The sequence below is a fragment of the Phaenicophaeus curvirostris genome, chromosome 1 (assembly GCF_032191515.1).
Source record: "Phaenicophaeus curvirostris isolate KB17595 chromosome 1, BPBGC_Pcur_1.0, whole genome shotgun sequence".
Taxonomy (NCBI): Eukaryota; Metazoa; Chordata; class Aves; order Cuculiformes; family Cuculidae; genus Phaenicophaeus; species Phaenicophaeus curvirostris.
Window position 1 is genome coordinate 112,113,536 of NC_091392.1, and position 19,224 is coordinate 112,132,759.

A 19,224-nucleotide genomic window follows, 5' to 3' on the forward strand; every position below is an offset into this window, starting at 1 on the left:
TGGTACAAAATAAGTGAGTCATATTTCAGTTGTTAAGCATCATCATGGATACAATAAAAACACAATAACAGAAGTAACAATTTTTTCTCCTATCTTCTTGCTGAGGGGTAAAAAGCATCCCAGAACCATAACTTAATATTAAGAAATTACAGAAGTTATACATACAAACCTTTTAACTTCTTTTCCATCAAAGTAAAAAAACCCACACTCTAAGAATTTCTGGACTTGAGGTTTAAGCACACTGTGTAGTTTTTCTGCCTTTCCACCTTTAACCATTTGATGATAGTCAAAGTTTACCATTTTGACATCAGCTGCATGTTCAGATGCTTTCAAATGGCTCTGACATTGTAAAAATAGAAGAAAAAAGCATAAATATACCAGTTTCTGAACATATATTAGTATAAGATATATCAGAGGCTGCAAATATTTTTAAAGCTGTTTTATTAGTGATCTTGTTTATTACGTGCTTTCTCTTAGGTAAAATTAAACCATTTATCATCATGATTGTTCAACAAATTTCTTGTTACAATCAAAGTGAGTTTCCTCCTTCCAATATTAGGGGTTGCCAAGACAGTCTACAGCCTGCCTACTATTCAAATGCTTTGATTTGCCAAGAGCCGTTTTAGTGGAAACCCCTTTCACTTAAGAGTCACCATTTCAGAGACACCTGCCAGCAACGAGGAGTGAGTAAACACTCCATAAACTACTGCTGAAAAAATTATTTAGGTTGCTCTGTAGTGTGGATTGAGTAAAAACTTTCCCTAATATTCCCTGAATAATCTTGAAGTGCTCATACAATCTTTGTAGGCAAAACTATGATCTGCATTGGGCATTGATACACACCTGGGAGCACAAACATCACCTACCAGGATAGCTGGGCGCAGAAAATATATTAGTGGATAGCCTAAGACATTCAACCATTATAGAATCATAGAATCATATAATAACCAGGTTGGAAGAGACCCACCGGATCATCGAGTCCAACCATTCCTATCAATATAATACAAAGGAAAAAGAGAAAGGGAAAGAACAGATGGCTGTTGACATGTTCTCTGGCTTCAGACAGAACTCCTCTAATTGTCACTACAACGTGACAGTTATTTTTAATCTAACTAGTGGGAATTCACAAAAATGGCTACTTATAGTTACCATATTCCGAACAAACATTTCTATTTAATCATGAAGCAGCTTTTACGTTTACATTGATAAATTTGTGATTTTTAAAAAAATATTAAGGAATATACCCAAGAATTCTAGGGGAAAGATTTTTTAAAATAAACATCACAGTACTAAATACCACAAAGTATCATTTATTTATTCAAAAATTTTATAGTGAAAAAAAATTATTTTTTTAAAATAAGCCACTAATAATCATGAAATATGAAAATAACTAAAATCCCTCAGCATTGTCTATGTTGCTGTTATAGTTTTTAAGTAACCAATCTGAACACAATAAAACACTAATTGTATATAGAGCTTTTAAAAATTCGTTTCACATTATGTATCTTAAGCCATGCTTTTATGATAAATACAATTTCAACCACAAGCAGTAGTTGTTCCAGAGTATAGCAATACGCTTCATTTTTCAAAGGCTATATAAAAGCTTCCGTAGAAACAGGCAGATTCCAAGGACGTGCACAGTGAGAGAATTGTCATACTCACCTGAAAAGCTTTGCTGAGCATGTGCTCCCCTTCTTTTGCCCCAAGTAAGTTTACAATAATTTGCTTGCCATATAAATTTTTAAGAGTTTGGAAATGCCTGTTAACAGAGGAAGAGTCCACAGTTATCTTCTGCCATGCCAAAAATTAACACAAATACCTGCAATACTGACTGAAACACTGCAGAAGTGTACTGGGTACTCTAATAACAGCTGCAAGCCTTTTATTATGCCATGTCCAAACAAATCAATATAACTCACTAATAGCACATAACCATTGACTGCCATTTAATTAGGATAATAGCACCAATTTAACAACATACATTTAGTTAAAACCATAAGACTATGAAGCTGAAGTGTCATGGCAGGAATAATATCAAACTATAAATTTTACTTCTTATACAGCAGCTGACAAATACAGACTCCTCAACATAAACATGTTATATTTTTTGCTTTCCATTTAACAAGGTAATACGTTTATTTAAAATTTCTTCAAATTTTTCAACAAAATACTCAAAGGTACTTGCGATCCTGTCAAAGTTTGACAAAGCTGTCCAGGCAGTTTGCTGCTTTGCTGAATCACATATTTGTATAGAAAAAGCCTTCCATTGGAACAACGCATCCTACCCCTCTGATGCATCACTTATCAGAGGTTTGTAGCATGTTAAACAAAAACTTAAGACATTCTTTCACCTGTCAAAAGCTGGTGCATTCGCTTCGAAACCCCTTGACATTCTTACACGATGGGATCCCACCTATGACACAAAGATTATATTAAATTATGTTGTCTTTACACATTTGATTAATTGTTCTTCAAAGACCTCTTCTGATTCTAAATGTGGCCTAAAAATTCATTTCAATTTCTAAATCAAATCTCCAAAATTTATTCTGCTTGCTATAATGTGCATTCTTTTTGTAGGATTTCCTTAAACTCCTCTTCTTTTTTTTAATCAACAAACACTTTTAAAATTTAATATACTTAGTCTTATCATCTAATTATTTCTTGTTTTGAGTAAAAGGCAGTTCTATTGTAGAATGTTAATATATCTAGTTTGAAGAACCTAGAGTCACTGTATGGCATGAACTTTTTTTAACCTTGCCTGTAAAAGCTGTATCACAGTAGTAGCTGCTGATACAACCTCTCTTTCAAGAAAATTGAGATGAAATTATATTACAGTAACTCTTGATTCATATTGACTTCTTGAAAAGACTTATCCTCAAGAACAATTCAGAAGAAAAGCAGTCCCACTGGGTGCCCTTGGATAACTTATTTTAAAACACCGATTTAAATGTAAACAGGAAAACTCAGAACTTCAAAAGGAAAACCTCTAAAAAGCACCAGACATTCAAATCTTGTGCAAAACAGTATTCAGAGACTTCAGAGTAGCAGGCTTGGTGAACTAAATAATAGCACAAGTTGGTCCCAATGGATAACCTCATGCTGACAAGTAGCTGTGCAGAGGAGCCTGAATGCTGCTAGAAGATGTTTAAAAGGACATGAATAAGAATTATGCTTATAATTAAATCTACCTCCTGCTTACCTGCAGGCCTGGCTGTTCCCAAAATAATGGAACAGATCCTCGAATTTGTATGAAAGATGACACAGAGTCATCTAAATATATCACCTGTTAAGGAAAAAAAAAAAAAAAGCACAGCATTACTAGGTATTAGAAAGTGTAAGGTTTTATGTTTCTTAGCCTTAGCTAAACATAGAATAAATAAAATATATTTACATATTACATATTCCACACTACAAACTAAAATATTAATTGCATTTCCTAGAGTTTTCTCTCCATCCCCTCTGAACAATTCATAAAAGATATTCTAGCGACTCTGCTTCCTTGCAGAATCATGATTCACAACACTTCAGGAAATAGAGCAAGCTTTTATTATTTGGGCCTGAATGACTTCTGTACTACGAGTAACTTGTTTCAAGAAACCTGACAAAACCTTTCTACGGAACAGTTAAAATGCATATCAATGCACAGAAAATAACAATGCAGCCTACTCAGAACACCAGCACAGACTTTGTGCATCAGAATCCAAAATACAGTGGTCTACTAAGCATGCAAGAAAGGAAACTTTAAGTGGAATGATATGCAACAGTCATGTAATGATATTAGTCTGCCAGGAAACTTAGAGAAACTAACAACAGTGCTCTGACTAAACTCCTGAAACTGAATGTCTACAAGCACGAGTCCTTCCTGGATGAAATCCTACTGAAGTCACCTAGGCCTTGCAAAGAGTCAGTGAGCCGAGCAAAGATATCTACTCACATGAATACTTGGTAACTAGGTTATCATAAGAAGTGAACAAAGAAAGACCAGCAAAGAATTATTTAATAGTTTCATGTATTTCTGTATAAGGGCAAAGGTATGCCATGAAATGCAGCTGAATTAGTGCCTTTAAAAACTTCCTTTCAGAGGAGCCATGTTAAGTGACTACAGGAACGCTTTTATCTTTTCTGAACCAAAAGCTATCGCATTTGCCAAAAATCTCTTTTGCTCATTTCTAAGGTCTTTTCCTTTACTATTAGCACAGGCCAAAGAAGTACACACTGACCTATAGCTCAGAAGGCTGAAAGCAAGTATAGCCACCTACAGCAATTCAGCTGATGGACAGCAGCTTCTTAAGCTATTGAAACTCTGACTTCATGCATGCCCCTTACCCTAAGCTACACTATAAATCAAGATCATTAAATTACATAACCTACTTAGATTCCTTATTTAGCAGCAAAGGAACTATTCCAATATCTGTCGGTTACAGGCTTCACTTGTGATCTTATGACTTAGGACAAAAAAAATACCCACACGCATGCTTATCTTGCACGCATCAGCCAAGTAATGTGCACTGTAGCGAAACATACCTGCTCTGTTTCAACAAAATTAGCAACGTGACCATCATCGTTTGTTCCCCGGACATTAAATCTGGTGCCAGCCCGTTCACAGCTTAGTCGTGAAATGAGACAAGCCTTTGCCTGCTTGTGAGCTGCATAAATTGTCCTTATCTCCACTCCTCCACACATGAGACGTAACAACCAGTCATCACAGTTCACGCCATAGTGTTTCAGATGTAAATGCAGTGACTGGTTCCTATCAGGAATAAGAAAAAAAAATAACTGGAAGGAAATAAAATACAGCTCAAATTGTTAAGCCAGCTACTAACTTTTTATATTTTATAGTAACTACTACAAAGGAGAAAAGGAAAATATGCATGTTATAATTTTACAAAATAGCTATTACTTAAACATACTTGAAACAGCGAAATTTACAAGGGAACAGCTTAAACATTTGCACAATAAGAATTGTGGTGAAGCCATGAATTTTAATGACCTTAAAAAATAATCCACATAGCCTCTGCTCTTCACCCAGGCAAAAAAAAAATCACTCCTAGCTTGTCTGCATATCTCCACTCAGTCTTGCTTTGGGAACCTAAAGATTACAGACTCTGAGAAAAGCAAGACAGAATTCCAGTTATGGGGTTATTTTCTATGATCGGTAAAGTGACATGCAATTTCACATCATCAAAAGATAAAGCTAGAAAAAAAAAAATCCTGTCAACATAATTAGTTCTATTATGTACCAAAATAATGTATCATTTGCCCAGACAAGCTTACAGGAATACATGGTCAACCAATTTTCACATTTCTGTAAATATGAATTTCATGGTTAAGCGTTGATACTTTATATAGTGCATACACCCTTCTCTAACACCAACTACTGATCAAACCAAAGAAGACACGCAGTCTGGATAAACCTGTGCATTAATACCAATCAACACTGTAGTAATTAAATAAGACTAAGGTTTGAGTTTTCTGAGTTTTACTTTTGGTTTACCTCACTCTAACAAGGCTTGGCTTTTGATCTTTGAAAACATTCATTTGTTTAAAAAGGAAGTGAAGTTTTCTGCATAGCAAAGAAAAGTAAACTCTAGTAGGATAGTTGAGTTTGTCACTGCCCAGAAAATTCTACCAAAGTTGCAAATAACATATTTGTTGTAAAGGTTGAAGCTATTAACTTTAGTTTTTAGCCTTTTCATCCTAAACTTTCAATTCAAAAAACTAAAATCTGCAATTTATCAAACACCAATCATTAACAAAGATTCAAATCCCATGAATCAAGTATGCATTCACTTTACAGAAAAATATACAGATGCAATACAACAAGAGACTGAGAAAGCAAACATCCCTGGGAAATCTGAGACTGGAACTTTTGAAGAGAAAAAGCTCCCCCAAAAGTTTAAGAAAAAGCAGAATACTTGCTATTGACTTCTAGCGTTTATGTTTATATTTCTAAATCTTGGAATCTGTGACATTTCATCCTACTTCCTGTGAGGACTGATTTTTACTGCAAAAAAAAGTCAAGTAACTTAAGAAGCTTTAGGACGGGGTCAAAATTAGCTAAGCTGAGCTGGACAGGGTCAACAGGCATCGTCATTTCTCAAGCTTTGAAATACTGACTTACAAACAGAGAGCCCAGTATTTTTACAGATGCAGAGACAAGCAGCTAGGTTCCTGTAACTCCTGTACATCTACACTAAGGTAGGTCTGTTTCTGAAAACTAGAGCTTATTTTCTGTATTAATACATGTATTTTATCTTAGATAGCAACCTGATCATAGCAGCAAAGAGTAGAGTAGCACTGGCATGTATGCCAAAGCCGGTTTGGTGTCTTGTCCATTGAACAGAACAGGGGCCACAATGCAGATTTTCATGCCTTCCAGCAGCATACTACCAAGTATCAGGACTTTTCCAAAGTTCATGAACAGACACCATTTTTAATAAAAGCTGAAAACATGGAAGCAGAATTCCTTACATGCATCACTGGCATTATTTAAGACGCTAATTGGCAGAAACAGCTGTATTCCTTTTACCAAGGATCATCTGTGTGAAAACCTGTACTTTATTCAAAAACATTCTGTAAAAAGATACCAAGTTCAGCAGTCAAGCAATGCGCACTGTGGCATGACATACCTGCTCTGTTTCAACAAAATCAGCAACATGACAATTATCTGTGTAATCAAATTTTTAAAGCCTTTTCATATGTTCCAAACACACTTGGAAACTATATATAAACACCACACCATTTTAGAATCCAGAATGTTCAAAAGATTAAACCCAGCTTAAAAACCTGACACACCTGATGAAGAATTAAGAGACACAAAAGCTGAAACACAACACCATGACAACATCTTCCAACTAAGAAGCTTCAAGTGGCCATGGAAACACTGTATCATTAATATTCTTCTGATGTCCTTAGAGTTAAAATAATGCTATTCTATCTCATCAACATTTGTGGGACAAAGGTGTACATTTAAGAGTTGATAAAGACAAGGAGAACTTACCACAGATTAGTTTGTACAGGCATGCATTATTCTATATAATAGCTGACAAAACACATCATGAACTCACCAGAAAAACCTATTGTCAGTGGTGTGCTCCTGCATGCTGCGGTGAGCATTGAGACTAAGATCTAAACTGACACCAGTTGCAGACCACGCAAAATAAAAGTTTCCCGAGTTCAAAACTTTGCGCACTTCTGAAATACGATCCTCATCTGCTGAATCAATTCGCAATGACACAAATTCAGTGGAAGTCACTCGAAAAACTTCAGAGTCTTGAATCTTTCCCACAGACATACATCCTGTTACTAGAACCAGATAATGTAATAATGTGTCTCCTGTAAAATAAAAAAAGGCAGGGGTAACAGAATGAATTTTAGTGCAGTGGGAGGCTGATGCATTTATATGCTTAAATGCACACGATCTGACCTCAGTTTGCCTGAAAAAAGTACAAAAAACCCCAACATCAAGAATTCATTCTCAAGTTCTACAGAAGAAAAGGAAACACAAACAGGAGAAACTATGCTGCACAAACAGGGATTGTGAAAACGGAAGTTATTTTTGTCCACTCCCTTACTGCTGGGAGTGCTCCAAACTTACAAGTTACTCCACAAAGACAAAAAATAAAAAGAAAAGGACCCCAGTTCCTGTTGCAAAATTCATGTGCTGTGTAATTTTGCAGGAGCAGCACAATTTTCTTTCCCAAATGAAAAATTAAGGTTTTAGATATTTTACTCACCAAGGTTTAATCTTAGTACACCCAAGAGACCATATGCATCCATCACTTTTGAGTAGGTATTCTTGATTGTGTCTTTTTCGGCAGAAGCTATTGGGAGAAAAACATAAGATTCTTCGATAAAAAACTGTACACTAAGGCAGAGAGAATGAGTCCACTCTAAACTGAAAATCCCTGAGACTACAAAAGTAGCACTTCTGTGAAACTTCAGGAAATAAATCAAAATGTATGAGCATATGGCCTTTTATAACAGAAAATGAGTATTTGATTTTATGAAAAAGTATGATCACGCTATGTTTGTACGTGGCAAAAAAAGGACTTACAAAAGTCCTTTTTTTAAGGGACGGGTGGATGAGGCGCTGAGCGGCACGGTTTAGTATTTGATAGGAATGGTTGGGCTCGATGATCCGGTGGGTCTTTTCCAACCTGGTGATTCTGTGATTCTATTCTGTGATTCTATGAAAACCTCCAAGTGATATTAAAGGAGAATGCTGGCATTTTTAACAACATCATCTCCTAATATACAAAGCATGTAAAACACAGGCAAATGAGTTCCATGAGAATGTTCTCCTATAATTACATAAAATTAGAGTAGTGCTAAATGATGCTTCTTTTTGCCCCCCCCTGAAAAAACTTATCCTCCCTCTCCAAGAATAAAAACGTGACATGGCAGCATTATTTCCAATCTATTATTTTCAATCTATTTTTCCAGTGAGCATTTAATGATGTCAGTGTACTCTTCTAAACTCAACTTTTGGTAACCAGAGAACTGCCACATTCTTCTATCACATTTCAAAATAATGAAAGATGAGATATAGTTTCAAACATTTTGCAGGATTTTTCTTACAGGTGTCTGCCAGCTTTTAATGATATTTCAGAACAATTGCTTTTCTGTCTTTATTCTCTTTTTCCATTGCATAGAACGTCCATTATCCTTGCTAAGCCTTAGCAGGTAAAATGCTCAAAATAAATTAAGTAACATAGGCTTTGCAAACCCAAATAAATAAAAAAGCCGCCACTAATAAATCAGCAAAGGGTTGTAAAAACAAACAACAAGAAATGGAAAGAGAAAAACTTACTGTGGATCACCAATTATTCTTTTCTTAAGTACATACCCAAAGCACCAACCCAAAGCATTTCATGAAATGTTTTACAACTACATTAGATCTAATACAGCAGGAACTCTGAGCAAAGCTTTTCCACACTAAGCGCGTTAAGCATTTCTATCTCAAGTTGCCTGCAATTTTCCCATCTTTTTTGTAAGGCCAAAATTCACATTGGAAAATGACAAACATCGCACACCTCATAAGGTTCATTTCATCCATTATTTAACAGGCCCCACAGCAGAAAGACAGGATGCAGAAGAGCTTACCTGCAACACGCTCCTATGACCCTCCCATAAGGTACATCACGCCTACTACGAGCTACAACTTTATAACATAAATTCGTAAGGCAGATTCCCCTTCACTGAGGGCACCCATTTGAACCCCTAGCTGTCAGCATTCACAAAACCTGAAAAATTATGAGACTTGGTGATAACTGGTATTAGCCAATAGAAGGAAAAAAAATGGTCATCGCATAGACCTCCTTTTCCTTAAGAAACCGAGCTAAAACCAAATCAGTCACAAAAGTAGCGCCAAGAGCTCCACAGCACCACATTGCTGCCTCTTCCCTATCAAAACAGCACAAGCCCACACTACGTAGGGACATTTTAGATGGTTGACTGCAGCAGTTCTGAGGCTGCTCTCATAGTAATGCACAAGAAGAGACTTCCCACAACCAGGAGCACCAAAATATCAAGGAAAGGCACTAGAGTTTTCTGAAAACCAAGATGAAATCAGGAACAACACAGTGCTACAAGTACACTCCATTTTCTTCCACTTGAACACCTGGGACACCACGGGGACCAGGATCTTCCTGAGGAACAGGATCTTCCTGGGGACTGAGGCGCTGGTCGCCATGAGGGCTCTCCCAGGGAATCAAGCCAGTCTGACGGCAGCCCCAGCCCAGGACATTGGGCACCACTATGGGGATGGACTGAGGCCAGGCCAGCCCATCAATCTGTAAGCAAGGGTCAGGCCTGGTGAGGGTTATGAGGGCACACACAGCTCCAGGATGGCCAGACAGGGTACAAGGACAGATGGAGCTTGGGCTGGGACTTCAGCCCATTTCAGCATGGCCCATGTCCAGGCTGGGCAAGGCTGTGGGGAGCTGGAGACCAGCGCTTTGCTGCAAGATTGCTGGGACAAGGACTGACAGCCCTGAGGGGACCAAAATGGGGCTGTGGGCAGGGTGAGGGAAGACCCAAGAGGACTGGGTAGGGGCAGTCAGGGCTGGTGGTGTCCTCAGGGTCCTGACACTAGCAGTACTGCTAATGAAAATACCCAGCTGGTTTGAACCAAAAGGCCATTTAGCCTCCAAATATTTACAAGAATTTCCTAAAAGAGCACCTCCATGAGCGCTAGCCGCAAGGATGCCTTTCCTTTATGGATAATAGAAGAAAAAAAACCCAAACACTCATGCCAGAGTGTAATCTATTACTGCCTGCCACTGCACATGGTATTTCCCATTTCTGAAGATACCAAAATTAAATCATTCCGTGCTGAACAGTGTGATCAACAACGTAAGTGCTCTGGAACCATCCAGATTCTCCCTGTAAGAATCATACTCAACTCCTCCTTCTTCACTAAATCATTAAGCTACATGAAGATCTACACCCTCTGACTTCACTCAGCATGCAAGGTCATTAGACACAGCTGGGTATACAAAAGCTACTGAAACTTCAAAAATACATGACTAAGACCACATCCCCACATCCCTTTACTATATTCTATTCAGTGTATGCAAAGCCAAATTTTAGGGTCCTCTGTGAATTGCTGAAATTACCAGCTGGGTGAACTGCAGCTTAGAAGTTAAACCACAGGAAGGCTAAGGTAATCCTGACAGTAGAAGAGAGCATTTCCAAGAGCATTTCCTCTGCAACATTCCTAATGAATGAGAATATATCTTCCCAGAGCGGTAGGTTGGCCTGCAGCCATGAGAACCCTTTTGACTTTATGATCTCCTAGCCTTAAAAAAAATACGGCCAGTATAAATATGCACTCAGAGAAGCATAAAGTCCTACAAATTAATGAACTTACTTCTACTTGAGAAATTGCCTTTTCTATTTATTCATCTTTAAATAGCTAGAAGTAAGCAAACACAATTAAGCCTGTCTGAAAAAAACCATAAAACACTGTCACTTGATAAGAAGAATGAAACAAGACATACAATTTCTACAGACAGACATTACCAGCTGGAACAACTTCCATGTATAACACTAGACTTAACAGATTTTAATTCATACCGTAGAGGAGCACTAAACAGTAGAAAAAGCAAGCATACATGTGTCAGTGTACAAAGACGGACACAAAACATTAGAAGGCAGTGTTTGTTCTATTAGTGTCAGTTCAGATGTTAAGCAGAAAGGAAATTAAAAGCAACTTCTGCCTAACCCACTGCATTAATTACATTCAAGCAGATCAGTTTCTGAAGAAGAAATAATATCTTGCTATTGAGCAGCACAAAAAAACCCCCGTAACACTTTCAATGTGGCTTGCAGGTCAAGTTGTAATGCATTCTTGTAAAAGTCCAGCAAGCCCCATTTGCAGTATCAAGAGAAAAATAATGAAATAATTATAAGTCATTCTAGTAAAAATTAACAGGTTGTAGTATTTTTAAATGTTAACATCTCATTTGTTTCAAGTTAAATTACAAGCGTGCATCTGTAACAATCACACCTTATCAATCACTGACTCATTGAAGAAAGGGGACTGATTAAATTATTTTAACGGAATTATGTCAGCCCTCTTACTGTTATGCAAATGAAACTCCATTAAAAATCCTGTCTTCAGGACAAATTCATCCAATAGGTATTCTGTTTAATTCCAGATTACAAATTAAGTTTTGCAGCTCTAACAATTACAAAGCTAAGATCACATTAAAAGTTATCATTTAGGCTTTCTGTAGTTGTGTTCCTTTTTTGGTGGGTTCACAAGGTGCCATGATGAGACATTATGAGCTAGTGGTTACAATTCCCAGCTAGAACATAGGACAGTGAGCTGGGAACAAAGATACGCTCCTGAAATTACATGCAGTTCCTTCAGAAATAAGACTTAAATTATAAGTCACACAAGAAAAAGCTCGTGCTACTGTCACTTCAAATAAAGTTTTAAGACTGTAAAATTTATGTACTATTCTCAGTTTGGGTTTGAGCTTTTAAGATTGAGGTTTTCGAGCTTTTTGTCAAATTAGGACAGTTAAACTTACGGTGCTTAAATTAAAGCTAACAATTCAATATCACCACGTTGACAACATTAAAATCAGAGTGGAGTCCCACTTCCATTTATAAATCAACCAACTGAATAATTTATTACTTCTGATACTTTGATGACATGAGAAGATGCACAGAAAACTGGACGACAGCTGATATTTAAGTCTATCATAATTCATACAATAAGTGCTCTGAATCAATACGATGATTTTTTTCCCCACTCTATTTGCTAGTCTAAATCACTTGCTTCACAAAGACATTTAAATCTCACAGTAAGCAACATGTATCTTAAGACTATGGAGAGGAACCCCTAAGTAACAAATCACCTCTACCCAGCAATGAAAAAAAAAAAACATGTCTAGACATTAGCAATTATATTAAAATACTACACACCAGGAAACAAAACAAAACACTGGAACAACAAAAAAAATCATAACAGATGAGTAAATAAAAAATTTGGTTGCTTTAATACTACTTTCAATACTTCATAAAATGTATTATTTCAACTAACATCACTGTGGAGGGAAGGGAAAAAAAAAACCCTGAGAAATAAAAGCATTAAAACAAAGCTGACCTGTGTAACAGCCTATAAGTACTCCCTTTCCATCAGGTTTGAACTTTCTAATCCAATTACATATTCTCCATCAAAACCAGAAATTTACAGGACCAGTGGTCTACAAAGCTTTTCTTCTAATTCTGAATGCTTTGATTAAAATAAAGTTATTTTACATGACAGCCAACTACTGCAACTGTTGCCTGTACAAGTCAACTCAGAAAATTACAAAATTTTCAATTTAAAAGCAGGCCAGTATGCAAAAAAAGCTACCAAATTATCTGAAATGTAGAAATGCTAATTATTTTTTCTAAAGTACGTCCGAGTAACTCCAGAAGTATGCAAACTAGGCTTCTGAACAAACATTTAATTAGAAGGAGCCATCATTCAGCACATGTCCAGTAGGGCAAAACCATGACTTTTACTATCACATATGCTACCATGGAAATAAAAAATTTACTGAATTGAAAAGGGAACATTCCTAGAGAATTATTTGTTGCCAGTGAAACCCCTTGTTAAAATCATACAAAGTGCTGTGATACACATACAAAATAGCCTTTGCCATTGCTGTAAAGGTAGTCTACATTAAGAAGCAAAAAGCCTTCAGAATCAGTTTTAAGTAACTTATTTTTAATATTTCCAGAACCACAGACCAAATTCTTGAATATCCATTATGTCATTCAAAGAGGTGACAATCCTCCGAAGCAAGAGGATTCCCTTGTGGGAAAATTGTTTCTGTACTTTTTGTACTTTTCAAAGCATGCTAGGCTAGCATAAGTGGTCTTTAACCATGTGATTTTTTTTGGAAATGCTTGGAAAGCAATGAGCGGAACATCTTCCCAGTAAACTTGAAAGGACAGTGAATGCTGGCAGAGTCACAAGAAAGGCACCTGATAACAGGAGGACAAGTTGCAGCCTCCTCCATCAGCACAGCTGCCCTTGGCATGCACTGTAGCTTGTTTCACTGCAGCTTCTCAAGTGTTTAAGATAGTGTTTAATGGGAAGGTGTAGCCTGGAAGATGACACTTAGTCGAAACAATAATAAAGACAGGAAGATAAAATTGCCATTGGGCTTTCCATCCTAGTCCCTTCACACTGGTCCCTTCAAATTGGCTTCAGATGAATGTAATACTACATCAAAATGCATTCAAAAATTGTTTGCATCACAGCCTGTATCTGACCTTTCCTCTCTAACATAAAGACACTCTTTCTGGAGCATAAATTACTTGCTTGAAGAATTTTAATTCTTTTTATTGTACCTCTATATATGTATATAAAACAAAAATATTTCTATTAAGCTTTTTCTATAGGATCCCATAATGAAAAACAGAATTGAGTGATTTATTTTGAAATATTCTCTTTTCCTAGTTAAGGAGATGTGGTTTCACTCAAAACTCTGTATAAACACTAGCGTGGTGGCTGTGGATGGGTGGGTGGTGAGAATCACACAGTGGCGATTTATTACTGGTGGCAGCAAACACAAAAGAAAAAAATCTCTGGTTGTAAGCACATAGAATTTTACCCTCCTTAATAATTATGTACATATAGCAGATATCCAAGTTTCCTCAAGCACCACATCAACTTAAAATCTCTTGCAAAATTTTTATCTTTCATCTGCTATTGTGGACAGATAATAGCATATCTGCTTCTCCCTTCCACCCCCAAGCCCAAGAACACAGTGTGGAAGAATATTGTTTTTAAAAAGAAGTAGAAAATAAATGGGTGATAGAGTAGCATTATTAAACATGACTATGAATACCAGCATGCCTGCATATGTTATTACAGCTCATACAGAAAGCTCAGGGTGGGCATAGTGCCTCTTCATGTTCACACCTGCTTTCTTCTCAGCTTTATCGTAAGTCAAAGAATGTGCATTAAGTTCCTGCTCTCCTCACTCAGGTCTCAGTATTTTCCTAGACGATAGAACATTCTCCTTTACTCACTGCAGGCGACAGGAGTAAAGACAACTTCCCACTCATTTTGTTATGACTCACCAGAGAGGAACAGGGAGAGAGAACATCCGCCTGCTCAGTCAATGGAAACTTCACAGGTAAGATATCTCATTAGCGAGTCCTATTTCAAAGAATAAATGTGCTGTCTATTTTATACATCAAAGAAGAAAACACAGATCTATGATATCTCTCCACTAAATTCCAAACAAATCAGCAGTGAAGCTGCTGACATTTAAAACAAAGTGCTTTTACAGGCCCTTAAGAAGTAAGGTGGCAGGATCCTCTCAGGCTTCAGCATCTTCGGCAAATGCAATACAAGGTGAGGGGTGAGCTGCTAGAAGACATATTCTATATATAAAGGCAAATGAAGTATTTATCACATGCTTTGGTCACAGTAACAGTAGCTAATCCACATTACAAGCAGGACACAGAACACTTCCAGTAGAAGCATGGCCTGAGCTGCTTTCACATTAAAACTGAATGCTTGTGCAACAGCCATCTCAGTGACCTATCCCTGCAACCTTCTTCCATCCTATTTTGTTGACTTGAATAGCAGATTTGGCGCAGATAAAACACGCACTGAAAAAAATCACACAACGTGAGTTGTATAGCATTTCATACAGAGGCCTAACTAAATCCTCTGAATCATCTTGCAATGCTTCACTGAATGCAAAGGGGATGAAGGTTAATACCGTTATCCTTCCCTCAGCAAAATGACAGATGTACTTCCCTTTAAGATGACATTTAAAGGACCAGTAAGCTCTCATTCCTTTCTCTTAGACCATTTCAAATACAAATTTCTATACGTGGATTCCCCTGAAGATGCAGTTCACCACGACTCTCACGACTAAACCACAAGAATCACTTTTAATGAAGTGTATTTCACTAGGTTTGGCCTACATTAGACATTCTACGTTCAGGTAAGAACTATGATTGCATATAAGGCTGAACACTTTATCTTCAGTATTTATTAAAATAGATTTTTAAACGTCTAACAGTTTGCAATCAGTATTGTCAGATTTTGTAGACTCCAAAAAGTGTTAGTATCAGCAGCAAAACCCCCACGAGTTTAACATTTTTAAGCAATGCTGTTCTTCATTTAAATTGATATGTACTTGATCTGACTGTTTTTTTCCTGTCTATTTGCAAAGATTTTACGAACACCTAGGGAACCTTCTGCAGGCGCTAGTCTTTCATTAACTTTGGCTTTTAGATTTGTACCAATAGCCACAAGTTTGTAAAGGCTGCAGACTAGAACCTTCTGACTGACTTCTGTGGCATGGCTAGAGAGAAAGCAGTACTTTACAAATCTTCCCCAAGCACTAATAATTGTACTCCTTGAAATATGTATTAAAAAGTATAGATACCATCAGCGAACAACAAACAGAAAAAACAAAACCACCCTGAGCCAGTGAAGCCTAGTGCTTTTTCTGCTGTCAGTTCAAGGGTATGATTGCAATCCTCCCACCCTTAACAAAAAAATCATGTTTCAGTATCTAAAGAATTTAGGTGAAAAAAAGGGAATTAAAGTAAAATGCCACAGATAAATGTGCATGAGGGAAACATGTCCGTTTACCAGACAAAAAAGAAGGGTAAGCAGTGAGCCGTTTACTGGTTACTGAAAACAATATTTAGAGTAACTACTGCTAGATAAATATGTTTACTATATTGTAATCTATCAATTAGAATACAAGGACAAACCTTTACAGATTAATAACATGCTATTACTAAGTACAGAACCCAAGAAGAGAGAGGTTTTCAAACTCCCTTTGGGTTTCACTTCTTCACAACGCAGGGCATAGATGAAGGCAAGAACTTTGGTACGATTTTTAGAGAAAATGAGTTTATCCAGGTGCCTGCAGTGTATCACAGCACAAAAAGCAACATACTGTCCTTTCTGAGCACAAATTTGATGAATAAATTATTTTTAATTCATTTCTCCTTAAGTAGCTTAAGCATGTTCAGTAATTACTAAATATATGCTGAAATAAAGCTTTCAACAAATCTTCAAAGTATTTTTCTCTGTTATACAGATTTCACTTAAGTTCTTCACTAGTTTTATGACTAGACATTTATGCCCAAGCCAATCCACTCTACACAATGCCTTTCAAATACTGCTGGCAAAGTCAATGAGATTAGTCATATACACAGTATATACACAGTAAGAAGAAACTGTATCAGGAAAACAAAAACCAAAAAACCAACAACCCAATTCTCAAAACTAGGAGAAAAGCATTCATTGTTCTTCACCTGGATCATCATACAATTGCAGCTGTTATGTCCCATCGCTAGGCCTCTACTGTTAATGGCAGCTTCTTCTAATTGCACATCAAAGATGCAGATTAAGCTGTATGCTATGTTCATGCAGCCAGTCCAGTATGGAAGACTTCACGGCCTGCTTCTAAGCACCTTACATAGAACACAGTGACAGTTCGGTGCCTCAGCAAGAGACCATATCACTGCCAAGAACAGTCACGTATGGGATAGACAATTGCAAATACCAAAGAAAGAAAAAGTATCAAGTCCTGCTCCTCTTTGGAAATCACATTTCTAACTCTGAGGCCTGGTAGAGAACACACTCCCCCATTACGCCTACTCCACAGTTTCCAACCTGGAGCATCATCCCTAAACATAGGTTTTGAAGTCTACTCAGACTTCAGGCAGTGAATCAAATCTCCCATTTTCTGATCGGGTGCTCAGAATAGCTAGGCTAGAAAACCACGAACAGGCGTCAGAATGAATTAATCACAAAGTTATTGACTAAAAAAATAAAATGCTTCCAAGGTATGAGAGTTTTCTATAAGAGCCAAAAACAAGCTTAGAAACTCTGTGCAATCAGGTGATCAGACTTTCCGAAGAATACAAACCGAATTAATTTTAAAACTACCTATAGGCTTCACTATAGAAGATCTCTTCTGCACTTCTCATTTCCGCGTCCTCCTTCAACTATGACTTAAAAAGGGGGAGAGGGGGTACAGGCAAAAGAATTTAAGGGAAATATTGAATGCATTCACCACTGAAAATATGTAAAAATAACTTTGCAATGTAAGACACCTTGCTCCAAATATTACACGTTTTATTACAACACAAATCAATACAGAGTCTCAAGATAGGTTAAAAATACAGGGACAAAATAAAGATAAAAATCAAAAAGCCATCAAAAATCATGATACAAAATAAGATAGAAACAAACTAAGATGATATACCATTTAACAATATAGAATTTATTATGAATTACAACAGAGAATTAGCTTTTCAATGAGTTCTCATGTATTCAAAAGGAGATGGCTGTTCAGAACTAAAGAAATAAGATGTAGTGGGAAGCTATTAGACAAAGAAAGTTTAGTACACATGAAAGTATATATGCATGATGGAATGCAATTAAATGTGTAAAATTCTCGGCAGATTAAGATATGAAAATGTCTTTTTTTCCTCACTTAAATCTGAAGCCTCTCCATTAGCAAAGAAAAAACAGAGTAGTTGCTTCTTTATATTCCATAAATAACCAGCTTACACAATATCAAGTCTGCCAACTTCTTACGCTGTAGTTATCAAAACATATTGACTTACAGAGGACAGCCACAGCTCCAGATTCAAACATGAGACATTCTTCTCTGTTCCTGGTTTCCACTATCACACTGAATGGAAGCGGATCCAGCTTGTGATAGACACGGTATCCTTTACTGAAAGCCATTTTGCTTTATCAGAGGCAGTCCTGTCCAACACAAGATGATGTTAGCGAAGCCTTCTTGTGCTTCCAGATACCTTCTGCAAAGCAGGTCTGACTTGCATCCTTTCCTAGGGATTTTGCATGTTTAACAAAAACAAACAACAAAAAAGATCTGCTCACTCTTTCTACTTCATGAGACTTACTTTACCTCGTGTTATAAAACAAATACAGGGACTATTTAAAAACAACATAATAATGTTTCAAAACCAGTTATCCAAAGAAACATCTTTCAAAACAAAGGGCTCATTTAAAAGCTTCTCAGAGACAACAAGAATTTCTTTCACAATACTTAACAAATAGGATTTCTTCTTAGAAAAAAATCAAAATGAAAATAAGGTTCTCTAGCCACCACAAATATGTAAACAGTGTCGTCTACTTTAATCGTAAACTAACAGAAAATGCAGAGGGCAAGAAGCCAGGGCAGGCTTCAATTCTGGGGTCTGTTTTAACTGATTCTGACCTTGTACAAAAGGACAGCATATTTTAAACACTAAAGCCGTTAAGAGGTTTTAAAAGACCATACAAAAAAACGTTAACCTATTTTGTTGTGGTTTTTTTTTCTTTTTTTAACTGAAAGCAGGTTTTTGTTTGGAGCTGAACCCTCCCCTGCAGTGGCTGTAGACTGAAACATTGCAGTGCCTGCAGGCCACACAGGGAAGATCTTCCTTTCAAACAATAAACAAACAGCAAATAATAAGAAACTACAAACGCCAGAGCAGCCAATTTTCAAGGGTTTAAGCTCAGGAAACACACGGGGAGAGAAGGCGATTCTTAAAAGCCAGGAACAGGGTTCCTGCCCACCTCTTCCCCTGGGCTGTGTGGCTGTAACCTCCAGCGGGTACGGACTTTAAGTCGCCAGGCTGGAACGGGGCTGCCCGCTCCGTCCCTCCGAACCAAAGAGGACCCCAAAGCAGGGGAAAGAGGGGGGACAGCCACAGCCGAGA

The 19,224-nt window shown here is 37.1% G+C and overlaps 1 protein-coding gene across 11 annotated transcripts in view; it reads right to left on the reverse strand.

Annotated features, from left to right (window-relative positions):
* Positions 1-18,977, reverse strand: part of SYNJ1 (synaptojanin 1) — a 60,501-nt gene extending 41,524 nt beyond the window's left edge. For 5 of the 11 annotated variants that reach the window (XM_069871181.1, XM_069871145.1, XM_069871137.1 and 2 more), the window contains exons 1-8: positions 18,121-18,974; positions 7,737-7,823; positions 7,068-7,335; positions 4,525-4,750; positions 3,200-3,283; positions 2,352-2,413; positions 1,663-1,759; positions 170-339 (exon numbers count right to left, since the gene is read on the reverse strand). In XM_069871181.1, coding sequence (XP_069727282.1) covers positions 170-339; positions 1,663-1,759; positions 2,352-2,413; positions 3,200-3,283; positions 4,525-4,750; positions 7,068-7,335; positions 7,737-7,823; positions 18,121-18,244 — 1,118 coding nt within the window. In that variant the 5' untranslated portion in view covers positions 18,245-18,974. Of the gene's footprint in view, positions 1-169; positions 340-1,662; positions 1,760-2,351; positions 2,414-3,199; positions 3,284-4,524; positions 4,751-7,067; positions 7,336-7,736; positions 7,824-18,120 lie in introns of all 11 variants that reach the window. The other 6 variants (XM_069871199.1, XM_069871161.1, XM_069871152.1 and 3 more) reach the window with 3 other exon arrangements.
* Between the last annotated feature and the right edge of the window lie 247 nt (positions 18,978-19,224).